Below are 15,211 nucleotides of genomic sequence, written 5' to 3'. Positions count from 1 at the left end.
CCAAATGTCTGGCTCACTGCTGCCAACTAGTGGTCAGAGGCTGAACTACAACATAAAAATGAACGGCTGGCAGAAAAGTTGACATTTTAAACCTTAATTAAAAATTGATACAGGGCTTTAGAATATCATTACAGTATCAGGAAATGAAATATCGCGATATTTCAGTGTATCGATATTTTCTTACACCCCTAGTCTCTAGTATATTTGATATACTTAAACTTATACTCAAGTATACTCATTAAAATGAACTTCAAGTATATTACTTTTTGCTAAGGGTGTCCCTTTATTTGGGTCAAAGCACTCCTGAAGCAGAGACGTCAGCGTCTTACCTGGGCCGAGGACAGGGGTCCGACGTCATCTCTTCGTTTGGAAATCCAGCTCAGGGAGTCTGGATCCAGGTCCAGGAGGAGGAGGAGAGGAGAGGCACAGAAACCAAGCTGTGTGAGGTTTCCACAGTCTGTAGTGACCGACTGGTTCTGGTCCACATTTGTCTACAAGAACATTTTAGACTTTGTCAGTAGGACTGAGGACCTGCCTTTATCACCAAAAGTTTTAGCTTTTAGTTTAGTTTATTCATTCATTTTTATTAAAAAACAATAAATTTTATATACAATAAAAATACAAATCATAAATGAAAGTGATGTGTGGAGAAATGGGCTTGGATTTTGTCACATTTGTCATTTTCACTGCAAGCTGAAGCTAGCAGACTGTTTTATTTCCAGCAGGTAAATCTTAATATCCAAATATTGTTTGAGGTTTCCTCTTTAAAAGGACATCAAAATATTTCTCATTAGAATAAACTAAAATTAGTTCAGATTAAATATCAATGAGTAATCCCGATTAGGAACAAATCGAGCCATATCTGGAACTGATCATGATCCACGTAACAAAATGTAGCTTAAAGGGCCTGTGACATCAAATTTTTGTAATAAACATGTAGGGGTCACCTCGAGTGAAGAAACCAGATTTTCTGCCTCGAAGCAGGTCTCGGACAGGCCTGACGAGAGGACAGGAACTCTGTCACAAACTGAACTCTATTTTAGGCCATGACAGGTCATTCTAACCGTGGAAGAGAACCTCTCAGTTCTCTTAATCAGATAATGGACAGAACAATCTCTTCTGGTCGTGATTCATTTGTTGTTTAACTATAATGTTTATGCATTTGTTAAATCATGATAATGCCTGTCACAGGAAACGTGGAACCACTTCTTTTCTTTTATCGTACCTTAAAGATTTATAATGGTATAAAAAATCACAGAGAATCTGATTACAATGTTTTTTAAACGCCGTGTTTAAACCCTGTTTGACTACTGTGAATTTTCATTCCATAAGCTGTTTCATAAATGCGCAGCTCGTGCGCAACGCTGAGCTGCGTTATAAAAAAACTGGCAGCCATTTTCTTGCAGAGTGTAGCAGCGGAGGCGGGACTCCCTGCGTTAGACGCTCTGTGATAGGCTGACAGCTTGTCATTCTGCTGGTTAAATCAGATTGAAGTGTCTTTCTTGAAACTGTCCACATCTGCTGGTTTTAAAAGGAATTACACGCTTCAAAAAACTTAATGCATTTTTGTAAAGACAACATTGATAAAATATTGCAAAACAAATTTCGTGTCGCTGAGATGAACAGTTGTTGAGATATTTGCGTGTGAAGAAACAGGAAGTGATGTCACAGGGGAATGTCTGCATGTAAACAGAGCGTTGTTACAAAAGCTAACAACACAGACTGTAGAGAAGAATCTGATGTTTCTGTAGATTATTTTGAGTTTCTATCAAAGAGAGACGAAGAAGAGTAAATGTTAAAATTTTGTTTGATAAACAAAGACCAGAGTTTATTTTATTAACTAGTTCCCCTTTGATGTCACTTCCTGTTTCACTTTGGCTGAGCCAAATTCAAAAGAAAATAGGCCAGTTATGTGACAAAATCAAATACAAAACGTCAAAGAAAACATCTTTATACTTAAGAAAATTGGTATAGTACACAATTTTACCCATTTTGTCTCATAACTGGCTTATTTTCATTTGAATTTGGCTCAGCCAAAGTGATGCAGTGTTGTAACAATGCTCTGTTTACATGCAGACATTCCCCTATGACATCACTTCCTGTTTCTTCACATGCAAATATCTCAACAACTGTTCATCTCAGCGATGTGCAATTTGTTTTGTAACGTTATTAATGTTGTTTCTCCAAAAATGCATTCATATTTATTACAAAAATCGGATGTCACAGGCCTTTTAAAAAGCAGGAATGTGAAAATGTGCCGAGGTCATTTTGACCAGATTTGACTTGAACCTCAGTTTGATGTGACGAGTCATCAATAAACCTCTGAGAGGCGGGACGTTCTGCAGGGAAACCCCGCCCACCAACGCTCCAGGTGTCATCAGGATGTAAATAATAATAAATGTGTGAACCTTCCAGATCAGAGTACAGCTCAGGAGCAGTGATGGCCTGCGCTCGGGTTCCCCTGGACGAGCAGCAGGTGACGGAGCGTGGAGCTCAGGGGAAGGAGCGCACTCTGCCGGCGCTGGTGGGTCCGGTTTTTTTTGTTTTTTTTTAAACCAAACGGGAGCTCTCAGGAAGGCTTCTTTCCTCGCTGACAGCGTTTTTTGTTTGGCAGCACCCGGACAGGAAGGAGGAGCGCTGCTTCGTGCCTTACAGACCTCCTGCAGGAGGCTCTCCTGCAGAGGTGGAGGAGTTCCTGGAGCTCGCCAGGTTCATCGTGGAGGAACTGGAGTGGCTGCTGGCGCTGCCCCACGACAGGTTCTGGTGTCAGGTAGGAGGCTGGCGCCGGGGGGGGTGGGGGCGGGGACAGGAAGTCAGACTCCGTCATTCTGGTCTCGTCCACCAGGTGGTGTTTGACGAGTCCCTGCAGAGGTGCCTGGACTCGTACCTTCGTCACGCCCCTCGAGGCCTGGACCTGGCCGCGCTGCCCGCCTCGCCGGCCGTGGCCGACGTGCAGCGCGCCCTCCACAGGGCGGTCTTCCTCACCTTCCTCCGGATGGCCACGCACAAAGAGTCTAAGGTGGGACGGAGGGATCAATAAACTTTATTGTTTTTTTAACTTTTAATTTGTACGAAAACCTTGTTCCTTCCTTCAGGAGAACTTCTTCACTCCCGCTGTGTTCGGAGAGATTATCTACGACAACTTCCTGTTTGACATTCCCAAACTCCTGGATCTGTGCGTCCTCTTCGGGAAAGGCAACAACCAGCTGCTGCATAAAATGATCGGTCAGCTGTTTGTGGAGGATTTCTGCTGAGTCATCGTTCACTCCACTGTTTCATTCTTATTTATTCAAACATATTCTTCTTCTGCAGACTTTATTTTAGCTGTTCGTATGTTAAATGTTCGGCTCATTCAGGAGTAGAGAGCTCCGACTTTGAGTTGTTGGAGTTTTTATACTTTTCAAAATATTTAACTTTATTTACAAATGTTTTCTCCATAGAGACACTTTGAGATCCTTTAAATCCTTAAAAACTTTTAACTTTGAAATCTGCTTCAGCTACTGGTTCTGGTTTAGTCTTCTTTAGCTACTTTTAGCTTTCAACTAGCCTACTGCAACATTTAGCTTTCAACTAGCCTGCTGCTACTTTTAGCTTTCAACTAGCCTGCTGCTACTTTTAGCTTTCAACTAGCCTGCTGCTACTTTTAGCTTTCANTTCAACTAGCCTGCTGCTACTTTTAGCTTTCAACTAGCCTGCTGCTACTTTTAGCTTTCAACTAGCCTGCTGCTACTTTTAGCTTTCAACTAGCCAGCTGCTAGCTTCATCTTTCAACTAGCATTAAGCTACATTTAGCTTTCAACTAGCCTGATGCTATCTTCATCTTTAAACTAGCCTTTTGCTGCTTTTAGCTCATTTTTGAGCTTTTAATCATAAATCAGTTATTTTGCTAAATAATTTATTGGTACATGGATTTATATTAAATAATTAGTCCTAGTTGCAGTGAAGGTTAAGAAAAATGTGTTATTATTATCATTTACTTTGTTATTATTATTATTATTATTTACTTTGTTATTTTAGCTTTTAGCTAGCGTTCTGCTTCTTTTAGCTTTAACTCAGTTGCAGCATCTTTAGCAGTTCTTTAGCTCTGAGTATTTTTCAGGTTTTAATTCATATCGACTGTAATTATTCTTATTTTTTCTTCTAGAAAATATTTTTACTCAGCAGCCGGCCTACTTCAGCGACCTGAACGAGACGATCCCGACCGTGCTGCAGGTGAGATCTTTAACCAGTTTTCAGGATTTATAAGAGTTTTATTTGTATTTATTTTTTGGATTGACTCCAGGTGTTTGACGCGATCCTGGAGAAGTGCGGTCTGCTTTGTGAAGGAGCTGCAGCTACAGAGCCCATGAAGTTAAACGCCCACAAACAGGCCTCTGCCATGACCATGAGTCAGCAGGTTGGAACCAAACGTTTCATTTAATGACTCAGCATGTCATTAGATTAGTAATAAATGATCTTCAGTGGTGATACTTTGTCACATTTACTAAATGTTTAACCTCGGTGTGGCTCTTTAATCTTTAAACATTTTTGTTTTTGTTTTCAGGAACTTGTGGATATTATTTTGTACCTGTGTGACTCGACCACCACTGTCCACGCCTTCCTGGACATTTTCCCCGCCGCGTGCTCCAGTTTCCAGTCCCTCGGCTTCCTCAGCAGGTAAACTGATGAAGATCTCAGCCGACAGCATCGCTGCTCAGAGGAGTGGTTTCTGAATAAAACACTTTGAAATTAATCTCTGTAGAAATGCATCTCAGTTCATTAAAATCATTTTTAATCTATTTTAGAGTTCATCCTCTGTTTTTCATTTTTACTCTGCTCATTTTAGCTCCTGTTTGGCTCATTTTAGCTACTGTTCTCATCATTTTAGCTCTGGTTAGCTTATTTTAGCCACTGCTCTGCTCATTTTAGCTAATGTTAGCTCATTTTATCTACTGTTCTGATCATTTTAGCTCCGGTTAGCTTGTTTTAGCCACTGCTCTGCTCATTTTAGCTACTGTTAGCTTATTTTAGCCTTTGCTCTGTGCATTTTAGCTACTGTTAGATCATTTTAGCACTGATCTGCTCATTTTAGCTACTGTTAGCTCATTTTAGCTACTGTTCTGCTCATTTTAGCCTCTGCTCTGCTCATTTTAGCTCCTGTTGGGTTCATTTTAGCTACTGTTAGCTCATTTTATCTACTGTTCTGATCATTTTAGCTCCGGTTAGCTTATTTTAGCCTTTGCTCTGCTCATTTTAGCTAATGTTAGCTCATTTTAGGTACTGTTCTGATCATTTTAGCCTCTGCTCTGCTCATTTTAGCTCCTGTTTGGCTCATTTTAGCTACTGTTAGCTCATTTTATCTACTGTTCTGATCATTTTAGCTCCGGTTAGCTTGTTTTAGCCACTGCTCTGCTCATTTTAGCTACTATTAGCTTATTTTAGCCTTTGCTCTGCGCATTTTAGCTACTGTTAAATCATTTTAGCCACTGATCTGCTCATTTTAGCTCCTGTTTGGCTCATTTTAGCCTCTGTTCTGCTCATTTTAGCTTATGCTATGCTCATTTTAGCTTATGCTATGCTTATTTTAGCTCCTGTTAGCTCATTTTAGCCTCTTCTCTTCTCAGGTTAACTCAGTTTCAGCTTCAGTAAACTTTAGCTCTTGTCCCTGTGCTCAGGCTGACCTCGTTCTATGAGGCTGCGGTCCCTGAGCTGCAGAAGGCCGTGAGGAAGAGGAACTTTGACGATGAAAGGTGAGTCAGACCTCAGAGTCCAGGTGCAGACCTCAGAGTCCAGGTGCAGACCTGAGAGTCCAGGTGCAGACCTGAGAGTCCAGGTGCAGACCTGAGAGTCCAGCTGCAGACCTGAGAGTCCAGGTGCAGACCTCAGAGTCCAGGTGCAGACCTGAGAGTCCAGGTGCAGACCTGCTGGGATCCACGTGAACCTTCTTCTCCTGTAGCCTGCAGGAGGACCTGTGGAAACGGCTGAGTCACTGCTGCCGTAAGATGGTAGAGACGGCTCACCTGCTGCTGCACCACACCTGCCTGCAGCCCATCCTGGACAGGTGAGACTGTGGGGGCGTGGCTCAGATCGACGACAGAACCTCGGTTCGCTCTCTAACTCCCTTTCTCTCGTTTCAGCGAAGAAAACTCTCAAACGTTCGCAGATGAACTCCTGCAACATTTTACGTCTTTTTTGCCTGAGAAAAGGTGAGAAAATGTAAAAAGATGGCAGCCGGGGGCGGGGCTAACCTGGCTAACCTCCAGGATGATCCTTTCAGGTTTGTGGTGGACTACGATGAGCAGTTTCCCATCGCAGACGACATCAGCCTCCTGCAGCAAGCCCTGCCGCTCGTGTATCCTTCAGAAACAGATATTTATCAAACGATTTGTTTAAATCTCACCACGTTTGGAGGGTTTGTTCTTTAACGGCTCGTTTCCTGCAGCGATGAAACCAGGACGTCTTATTTGCTTCAGGGGGTTGAGGGTGCCTGGGACAGCTTGGGCCGACAGAAACCACAGAGCCTCCTCCAGAATAACCGCTCCTCCTCCTCCTCACCTCTGTCAGCCAATCAGGGAGCGGCGAGCGGCTTCGAGCCTCAGGAGGTCAAGGAGCCCAAAGGAGGGCGGAGCCTGAAAGGAGCAGAGGCCGCGGTGGACGTTGCTCAGAGAGGAAACAACGTGAGATCTGTGGTTTTTAAAGAAAATGACTTTAAATGATTTTATTACAAACATTGAAGCTGAGATTTTGTTATGAACACATTATTGGATTGATAAAATGTCAAAACCAAATTTAATATGGGAACAATTCAACTTGGTACACACACGTTCAGTACTAGATATGTAAGAAGTACTTACCCTGCTACATACTCTGTAAGTACCGGGTAGGCTCTGGCTACATACCCACTAAGTAACTTGTAAATTAGGTATGCAATAATTAGCAGGTAAATTCCAGGTATGTATGTATGTAGGTAGGTAGGTACCGGGTACGCAGCCTGCAAGTACCTGGCAGGTTCTGGGTACGTAGCCTGCGAGTACCTTAAAAAATGGTGTAAGTATCGGGTAAATTCCCAGTATGTACCCAACAGATAACCTGATACATAGCCTGTAAGTACAGGCAAAATTTATGGTACGTAGCCTTCCAAGTACCCTGTAGATTCTGGGTACGTATTGGTACCTCGTAGTCTTCTATTGTTAAATAAATAAAGTTTTGAACATGGAACATGTAACAAAACAAAATGGTCTAAACCTTTCTGACTCTAAAACTGACTTTTATCCCTCCCTGGTCCCGGTCCCGGTCCCATCCCGGTCACGTCCTGTCTTCAGGGAGCCGTGTGTTCTGTGAGCGGCCCGGAGCTGGAGTCCCTCTTGTCCTGCATCAGGGACCTACTTCCTGATTTGGGCGAAGGCTTCCTGTTGGCATGCCTGCAGGAGTACGACTACAACTCTGAGCTCGTCATCAACAACATCCTGGAGGATCGGTTAGCCCCCAACCTGGAAAAACTGGACCGATCCATGCCCAGGTACCACGTGGACCCAGTCGAAGTGATCCTGAAGCTTCTAGTGTGTCCAGAAATAATATTTTAAACCTGAGTGACGTCTGCGTCGCTCTGCTCCGTTGGCAGGTTGCCCAAGGAGGAGCTTCCAGTCGTCCTGGACAGCCGATCCAACGTCTTCGATGACGACGAGTTTGACGTCTTCCGCAGGGACCAGGTGGACATGTCTCGCATCTGGAAGGGCAGGAGGTACAGCCGCAACGTCCCAATCAAGATTTGAGACAAACGCTCCTGAAAACCGCCAACTTTATGGCAGTTTTTTCGATGGAGCTACTTTTATCCGTTAATCTATCGAAGCTCATTCAGGAGAGCGAAGCCACGGCTCTGATTCACTTCTGATTTTAATCCTGCAGGAAAGGAGAGAGCACCCGGGACATGCTGAACGACAAGAAGCACGTGGCCGAGCAGCGAGCTCGTTATCAGGCCTACGAGACCGTGGTGGACGAGGTCGTCATGGAGCCCGGGCAGTCCGCCGCCGACTACGACCTGGACGACTACGACGACGACTACGACGACACCTACGACGTGAACCAGGTGGGGGCCAACGATCTGGATGGAGACAGTCTGCTGAGCAGAAGGTACGTTTTTCTCCATTAAAGATCAACGTTTAATAAACCGTGGACGAATGTAGACGTGATGTTTGTTTTCCAGGCCTTTCACCATCCCGCAGGTGCTGAGGAAAGGAACCAAAGCAGAAGAGGAGGCGGAGAGTGAAGAAGACGAAGAGGAAGAGGTTTTACCGGTACATTTTTTTACCAGCCTACATATTCAAACCACTAAACCAACCAGAACAAACCAACAGTCCTTGTGTTTTCAGAACGTCAACAGAGACCAGTTCGTTCAGGACCCAGCTCTGCTGAGGGAACGGGCCGAAGCCAGGAGAGCCGCCATGCAGCAGAGGAAAGGGTAAAACTCTCAGGCTTCAGCCTAAAGGATGCTCATTGTGAAGAATGAAGTTTAACCTGAACTGAAATCACAGTGAAGAAATACTGTAGAAATACTGTAGAAATACTGTAGAAATACTGTAGATACACTGTAGATACACTGTAGATACACTGTAGATACACTGTAGATATACTGTAGATATACTGTCGATATACTGCAGATACACTGTCGATATACTGTAGATATACTGTAGATATACTGATGAGGTACGCACTCGACGTAAACAAATATGACAGAATCCGTCAAGATTAGAGGTAAAAATGACTTGGGTGAACATTTGCATCATGTCTCATCAAACCAAGGTTTGAGTTGTAAAGTAGTATCGGTGAGATTTAGTATAAAAATAATTGGATTTAGTCAAAATATAAATAATTAAAACCTCATCTGTAGATGTGTTCTTTTAAAGTAAACGTCTGAAAACTAAACTAAAGAATGTTTTCCAGGTATGCAGATTCAAAGTAAAAGGTATCTAGAATGTAAATACAGAGAAAATTTTGGTTACGTAGCCTAAAATACCAAGTAAATTCCAGGTATGTATCCTATAAGTACTGGATACGTAGCCTAAATGTACCGGGAAAATTCCAAGTGCGTAACCTAAAAGTACCCGAAAAATTCTGAGTATGTAGCCTAAAAGTTCCGAGAAAATTCTAGGTAAGTAGACTAAGAGTACCAGAAAAATTCCAGGTATGTATCCTATAAGTACTGGATACATAGGCTGTGTCCAAAACGACAGGCTGGGTCCTCCGGAGGACCCAGACTCCCCGGTCGCGGCGGGCCGGGTCCTTGGTAGACCGGGAAGACCGGAAAAAAAAGAGGCTGTGGATTTGGACGGTCTAGCCTCCCCTCCTTACCCCGGCGTACGTCATGTCACCTAGCAACTGTGATGACGCTAAACAAGCAAACTTAAATCAAAACTAGAAAATTATCAATACATTAGCATTATTAATATCACAAAACAATAAAATTAACTTAAAGGTAACATTTGAAGAACTAATTGAGCCGCTGTAGGTGCATGTTTATTTCGCGTTTTTTATGAAGAAAAAATAATATTTAAAAACATGTCCATACAAATGATAAAAGTATTAGAATTACAACCGCTAATTTTTTTTAACTTTTATATCGCCATATTTTTATTTAAAATGTATTCTTTTCTCTCGCTTCGTCCGCCATTACTAGCATAAAAAAATCTCCGGTCGGGCCGCAATGCATTATGGGATACGTCATTATGGGCTGGGAAGGATCCATCGGACCTGTCCTTCGATTCGGGCCAAAGGAAGGACGTATTTGTCGGCCGCATCGGAGGAGTCTTCGGTTTTGGACGTCCTTCGTCACGGCGCTGTGACGAATGTGGCCGACAAATTCGACCTTCGGGGGACCCGGCCTGCCGTTTTGGACACAGCTATAGCCTAAATGTACCGGGAAAATTCCAAGTACGTAACCTAAAAGTACCCGAAAAATTCTGAGTATGTAGCCTAAAAGTTCTGAGAAAATTCTAGGTAAGTAGACTAAGAGTACCAGAAAAATTCCAGTTTGTAGCCTAAAAGTACCGGGCACATAGCCTGAATGTTCGGGGAAAGTTCCACATGCATAGATTAAAATTACCAGGAAAATAAGTACTGGGTAAATTCCAGTTACGTAGCCTAAAAGTACCAGAAACATTCTGTGTATGTAGTCTAAAAGAACAGGGTACATAAAAGTCTTAAAAGTACCGGGAAAATTCTGGGTGTGTAGCCTAAAAGTACGCGAAAAATTCAGAGTATGTAGCCTAAAAGTTCAGAGAGAAGTCTAGGTAAGTAGACTAAGAGTACAGAAAAATTCCAGGTATGTATCTTATTATACATAGCCTAAATGTACTGGGTAAATTCCAGGTACATTACCTAAAAAGTACCCGAAAAATTCCGGGTATGTAGCCTAGAAGTTCCGAGACAATTCTAGGTAAATCAGTTTGATTCAAAAATATTTTATTGATCCCAGAGGGAAATTAGGTAAATTAGGTAAGTAGCCTAAAGGTAAAATTTTGGGTTCATAGCCTTAAAGTACCAGAAACATTCTGTGTATGTAGTCTGAAAGAACTGAGTACATATCCTAAAAGTACTGGTAAAATTCGGGTGCTCATCCTACCCAACATACCGAAAACTAAACCTCAAGAATGTTCTGAAGCACTGTTCGAAGAAGAGCCAACAGGTAGAATGATGTTTTTAGCTGTTTTCAGTGACGTCTTCACAACGAGCACCTTGAAGCAGCTGGTCTACAGTCTGCTGGGTTTGTTGTTCCGTAATGAATCTGGTTCTGTTAACCCCGCCTCCTCAGCGTTCGACCCGGGCGGTCCAGCGACGTGGTGGGACGACCCAAAGGCCAGGGACAAACCTCAGAGACGGCGGCGGACAGACGCAAGAAGGAGTCCAACAAGAGCCGCGTGGCCAATCACAACCGGCGCTCCATGGCCGACCGCAAGAGGAACAAAGGCATGATCCCGTCCTGACGGCCCGGCAGGAGGGTCCGATCAGAACAAACTAATGATTTTCTTTAAGTAGCTGATTAAAGAGCAGGAGTCAAAAACTGACCACAAAAAAAAGACTTTTTATTTTTATGATTGTTAAATTTGTTTCACGTCAGGGGAAAAGAAGGAAGTGACGTCCTGCAGCTTCCTGTTCAAACCGAACAGAACCTTTAGGAACGACTCAGAACACAAACTGTTTTCTACAAAAAAAAAAAACAACTTTCAGAGCTTTTTCTAACTGATCGTTTTTGGAGATTAAACAGCAGAAACATCCTAAAATAAAAAATTTAACGTTTTCAGTCACAAGTTTCGTCTCAACGTTTATTTAATTCACTTCTGCAAAGGTTAAAATAAGTCAGGATTATTTTAAACTGTCATTAAATTATTTAGACTCGTGTTTTATGTTCTGGAAGTTAAACCTTTTCTCCACACAAAATAAAACGTTAAAGTGCCCGTGACACGTCTGTCCTTCAAATATGTGACTCGTCACATCGAAACGAGGATTAGGTCCAAAAATGGAACGCGGAGAAAGACGGTTTGATTTAAACGTGTGCAAAAATCGCATTTTGTCAAAATATAATGAATAAAAGTCTTATCAATGTATCATTTGAACTGTCTGAAATATAATCCTAAAACAGACTTTCAAAGCATTTTTTTAGCAATAGCGCAAAAAAAAACTGATTTTGAGGAAAAACTCCGTAAAATTTTAAATTTTTCCCTGTGAGATAGCAATGTTTTAGTTTCTTTCCAGCTGAGAAATCTTAATATACAAATATTTGAGGTTTTCTCTCTATATTAACATAAAAAAATACTCAATTAATTTACATAAAATTAGGATTTGGACTAAACAGCAACATATTATTGTAACCAACAAGACAAATTAAGTCATATCTCTGGATAAACTTATATCAGGATGATCCAGGTATCAAAATGTAGCTTTTAAAGCCAGAATATGAAAATGCGATGAGGTCATTTTAACTATATTTGATTTAATCCTCATTTCGATGTGATGGCTCACATAGAAAAAGTCAAAGAAAGTATCTTTATACTTAATAAAATTAGCATAGTACACGATTTTACCACGATTTTACCCATTTTGTCCCATAACTGGCCTATTTTCTTTTAAATTTGTCTCAGCCAACATGAAACAGGAAGTGACATCAAAGGGGAACTCATTAATAAAATAAAACTGTTTTTGTTTATTAAAACAAAATTATTTAAACTTTTAACTCTTCTTCATTTCTTTGATAGAGACTAAAACTAATCTTAAACATCAGATTCTTCTCCACAGTCTGTTAGCTGTCGTAACAACGCTCTGTTCACATGCAGACATTCCCCTCTGACATCACTTCCTGTTTCTTCACATGCAAATATCTGAACAACTGTTCATCTCAGTGACATGAAATTTGTTTTGCGACATGTTATTAATGTTATCTTTCCAAAAATGCATTCAGGTTTATTGCAAAAATTTGATGTCACAGACCCTTTAAACAGACGTCTCTCTTTAAGTTTCAAATTAAAAGCACTGAATGTAACATTTAGAAATACTTTGAGGTTCTCTGTTTTTACACATTAAAGCCACATTTTCACAAACGCGTCCAGTTTTCAAGGTAACAACGGCACCGCCGCGTCACCGCTCTGAGTTTATCCCACCGCCGTGTCTCTGCGAGACGTTTGTTCCCATAATGCACTGCTGGAAACAGGAAGTTGTGGAGGTGAGGTCAGTTTGGAGAGCTATAAACAAAAAAAAAGGGTACTGGAGTGTCGACGGAGTCAGGATCCGGTCCCCAGGAGGCGGAGCGGCGAAGCGATCGTTAGCTGTCCCTGCAGACGCCTGCATCAGAGGACAGACTGGTTTAAAACCAGCTCAGACTGGAGAGGATGAACAGAGAACAGGTGCGCACTCACCCAGGATGCTGCGTTTGCACAGAGGACAGGTGTGCTGCAGCAGCAGCCAGGGGTCCACACAGTCCCTGTGGTACTCGTGAAGACACGGTAGGACCCGCAGACACTGAGGGGCACAAGGACCCTTTACAACCAACACTTCCATCAGGGGGGCGGGGCTAAAACCACTGACCCACCTGGTTGTTGTTGAACGCCTCCAGACACACGGCGCAGTTGTCTGTTTCTATGGGTTCTGACGGGTCGCGCCAGGGTTTGGGCTGACGGTACCGTTTGGTTTTCAGCGACGACATTCTCCTCAGAACGTCCTGTTTGGGAAAAAGCTGAAAGAAACACGACATCTTTAAACCCGAGACCCAGAACCACACGAGGGTCCGGCAGAGGAGCCGTACCTCCAGGTCGTTGTTGAGCCCGTGGTCCTGGTTCTGCCAGCGGGCCTGGACCAGGACTCCGGTGCAGAGGATCAGAACCACCAGGAGGACCGTGTCCCACAGCTGCTGCAGGTATTTCTGTGGATCAGAACATCATGTCTGGGTCGGTTCCAAGATGAGCCGAATAAAAAGAGCTGAAGTTAGCAGCTAAAACTAACTGAACCAAAGCTAAATGCTAAAATCAGCTAAACTGGAGAAATGCTAAGCAGTACCATAGCTAAAAACTAGCTAAACATTGCCTTAGTAAAACAGTAGCTTAAAGCTAAAAGGAGCTAAAAAAGCTAAAATTAGTAAAAGCTAAAAGCTAGCTACAAGCTAATTAAAATAGCTTAAAGCTAAAAGGACCAAAAAAGCTAAAATTAGTAAAAGATGAAAGCTAGCTACAAGCTAATTAAAAATAGCTTAAAGCTAAAAGGACCAAAAAAAGCTAAAATTAGTATAAGATGAAAGCTAGCTACACGTTAATAAAAACAGTAGCTTAAAGCTAAAAGGAGCAAAAACACAGCTAAAATTAGCAAAAGCTGAAAGCTAGCTACAATTTAATTTCAAAAACAGTAGCTTAAAGCTAAAAGAAGCAAAAAATGCTAAAATTAGTAAAAGATGAAAGCTAGCTACAAACTAATTAAAACATAGCTTAAAGCTAAAAGGACCAAAAAAAAGGCTAAAATTAATATAAGATGAAAGCTAGCTACAAGTTAATAAAAACAGTAGCTTAAAGCAAAAAAGGAGCAAAAAAGCTAAAATTAGTAAAAGCTAAAAGCTAGCTACAAGCTAATTAAAAATAGCTTACAGCTAAAAGGACCAAAAAAGCTAAAATTAGTATAAGATGAAAGCTAGCTACAAGTTAATAAAAACAGTAGCTTAAAGCTAAAAGGATCTTAAAAAGCTAAAATTAGTAAAAGCTAAAAGCTAGCTAAATGCTATTTTAAAAAATAGTAGCTTAAAGCTAAAAGGACCAAAAAAAGCTAAAATTAGTAAAAGATGAAAGCTAGCTACAAGTTCATAAAAACAGTAGCTTAAAGCTAAAAGGAGCAAAAAACCAGCTAAAATGAGCAAAAGCTGAAAGCTAGCTACAAGTTAATTTCAAAAACAGTAGCTTAAAGCTAAAAGGATACACAAAAGCTAAAATTAGTAAAGGCTGAAAGCTAGCTACAAGTTAATTAAAAACACAGTATCTTAAAGCTAAAAGGATACACAAAAGCTAAAAATTAGTAAAAACTAAGCTAGCTACAAACTAATTAAAAAATAGTAGCTTAAAGCTAAAAGGACCAATAAAAGCTAAAATTAGTAAAAGGTGAAAGCTAGCTACAAGTTGATAAAAACAGTAGCTTAAAGCTAAAAGGAGCAAAAAGGCAGCAAAAATTAGCAAAAGCTGAAAGCTAGCTACAAGTTAATTAAAAAACACAGTAGCTTAAAGCTAAAAGGAGCAAAATATTTGCTAAATGCTAAAATGTAAAACTACAGGCAAATGCTGAAGTGAGCAGAACCATAGCTAAAAGATGAAATTATTGTTCGGAGCAGCTGGTGTTTGTGTCGGCTGTGTGTGTGTGTGTGTGTGTGTCCCCCCCCACAACACACACCTGGACCTGAGAGTTGGTCTCCCCGGTGCAGATGACCCCCTGCCACTCTCCGTAGAGACCCCCCCTGGACCGACCACAGCTGGACCACAGCGTGAGCGTGGCTCCCTGTCAGAACACACAGCAGCATGAACTCTGCTCTCCACCAGGGGGCGCCAACAACTCACACAGTTACACACAGAGACAGACACCAGTGTTGTATTTGTACCACAAAGTGATACTTGAGTAAAAGTACAAGTATTTTACCAAAACTTACTTTGGTAAAAGTTAAAGTCTCCTTTAGTAATATTACTTGAGTAAAAGTCTTAAAGTATCTGATATTTTT

General features: G+C 41.6%; 2 protein-coding genes across 2 annotated transcripts in view; one reads left to right on the top strand and one right to left on the bottom strand.

Moving 5' to 3' along the window:
* ascc2 (activating signal cointegrator 1 complex subunit 2) overlaps nt 1-11,282 on the top strand; it is a gene marked incomplete at its 5' end in the record, with an annotated part of 12,213 nt that extends 931 nt beyond the window's left edge. Inside the window, 18 exon segments of the mRNA XM_014019704.1 lie at nt 2,416-2,524; nt 2,615-2,770; nt 2,846-3,019; nt 3,096-3,225; nt 4,145-4,212; nt 4,283-4,396; nt 4,544-4,656; nt 5,655-5,729; nt 5,936-6,040; nt 6,117-6,185; nt 6,257-6,331; nt 6,422-6,656; nt 7,302-7,498; nt 7,601-7,720; nt 7,885-8,109; nt 8,183-8,273; nt 8,349-8,437; nt 10,787-11,282. Of these exon segments, the coding sequence (XP_013875158.1) occupies nt 2,441-2,524; nt 2,615-2,770; nt 2,846-3,019; nt 3,096-3,225; nt 4,145-4,212; nt 4,283-4,396; nt 4,544-4,656; nt 5,655-5,729; nt 5,936-6,040; nt 6,117-6,185; nt 6,257-6,331; nt 6,422-6,656; nt 7,302-7,498; nt 7,601-7,720; nt 7,885-8,109; nt 8,183-8,273; nt 8,349-8,437; nt 10,787-10,958 (2,292 nt within the window). The 3' untranslated portion in view covers nt 10,959-11,282.
* Nucleotides 11,283-12,382: 1,100 nt separating this feature from the next.
* The window catches only part of rnf215 (ring finger protein 215), a gene marked incomplete in the record, with an annotated part of 12,711 nt that continues 9,882 nt past the window's right edge, over nt 12,383-15,211 (bottom strand). The window contains 5 exon segments of the mRNA XM_014019703.1: nt 12,383-12,810; nt 12,885-12,987; nt 13,058-13,201; nt 13,271-13,387; nt 14,890-14,994. Of these exon segments, the coding sequence (XP_013875157.1) occupies nt 12,791-12,810; nt 12,885-12,987; nt 13,058-13,201; nt 13,271-13,387; nt 14,890-14,994 (489 nt within the window).

Source organism: Austrofundulus limnaeus, unplaced genomic scaffold (genome assembly GCF_001266775.1).
Source record: "Austrofundulus limnaeus strain Quisiro unplaced genomic scaffold, Austrofundulus_limnaeus-1.0 Scaffold226, whole genome shotgun sequence".
Taxonomy (NCBI): domain Eukaryota; kingdom Metazoa; phylum Chordata; class Actinopteri; order Cyprinodontiformes; family Rivulidae; genus Austrofundulus; species Austrofundulus limnaeus.
This window is presented reverse-complemented; position numbering and strand designations above follow the sequence as displayed.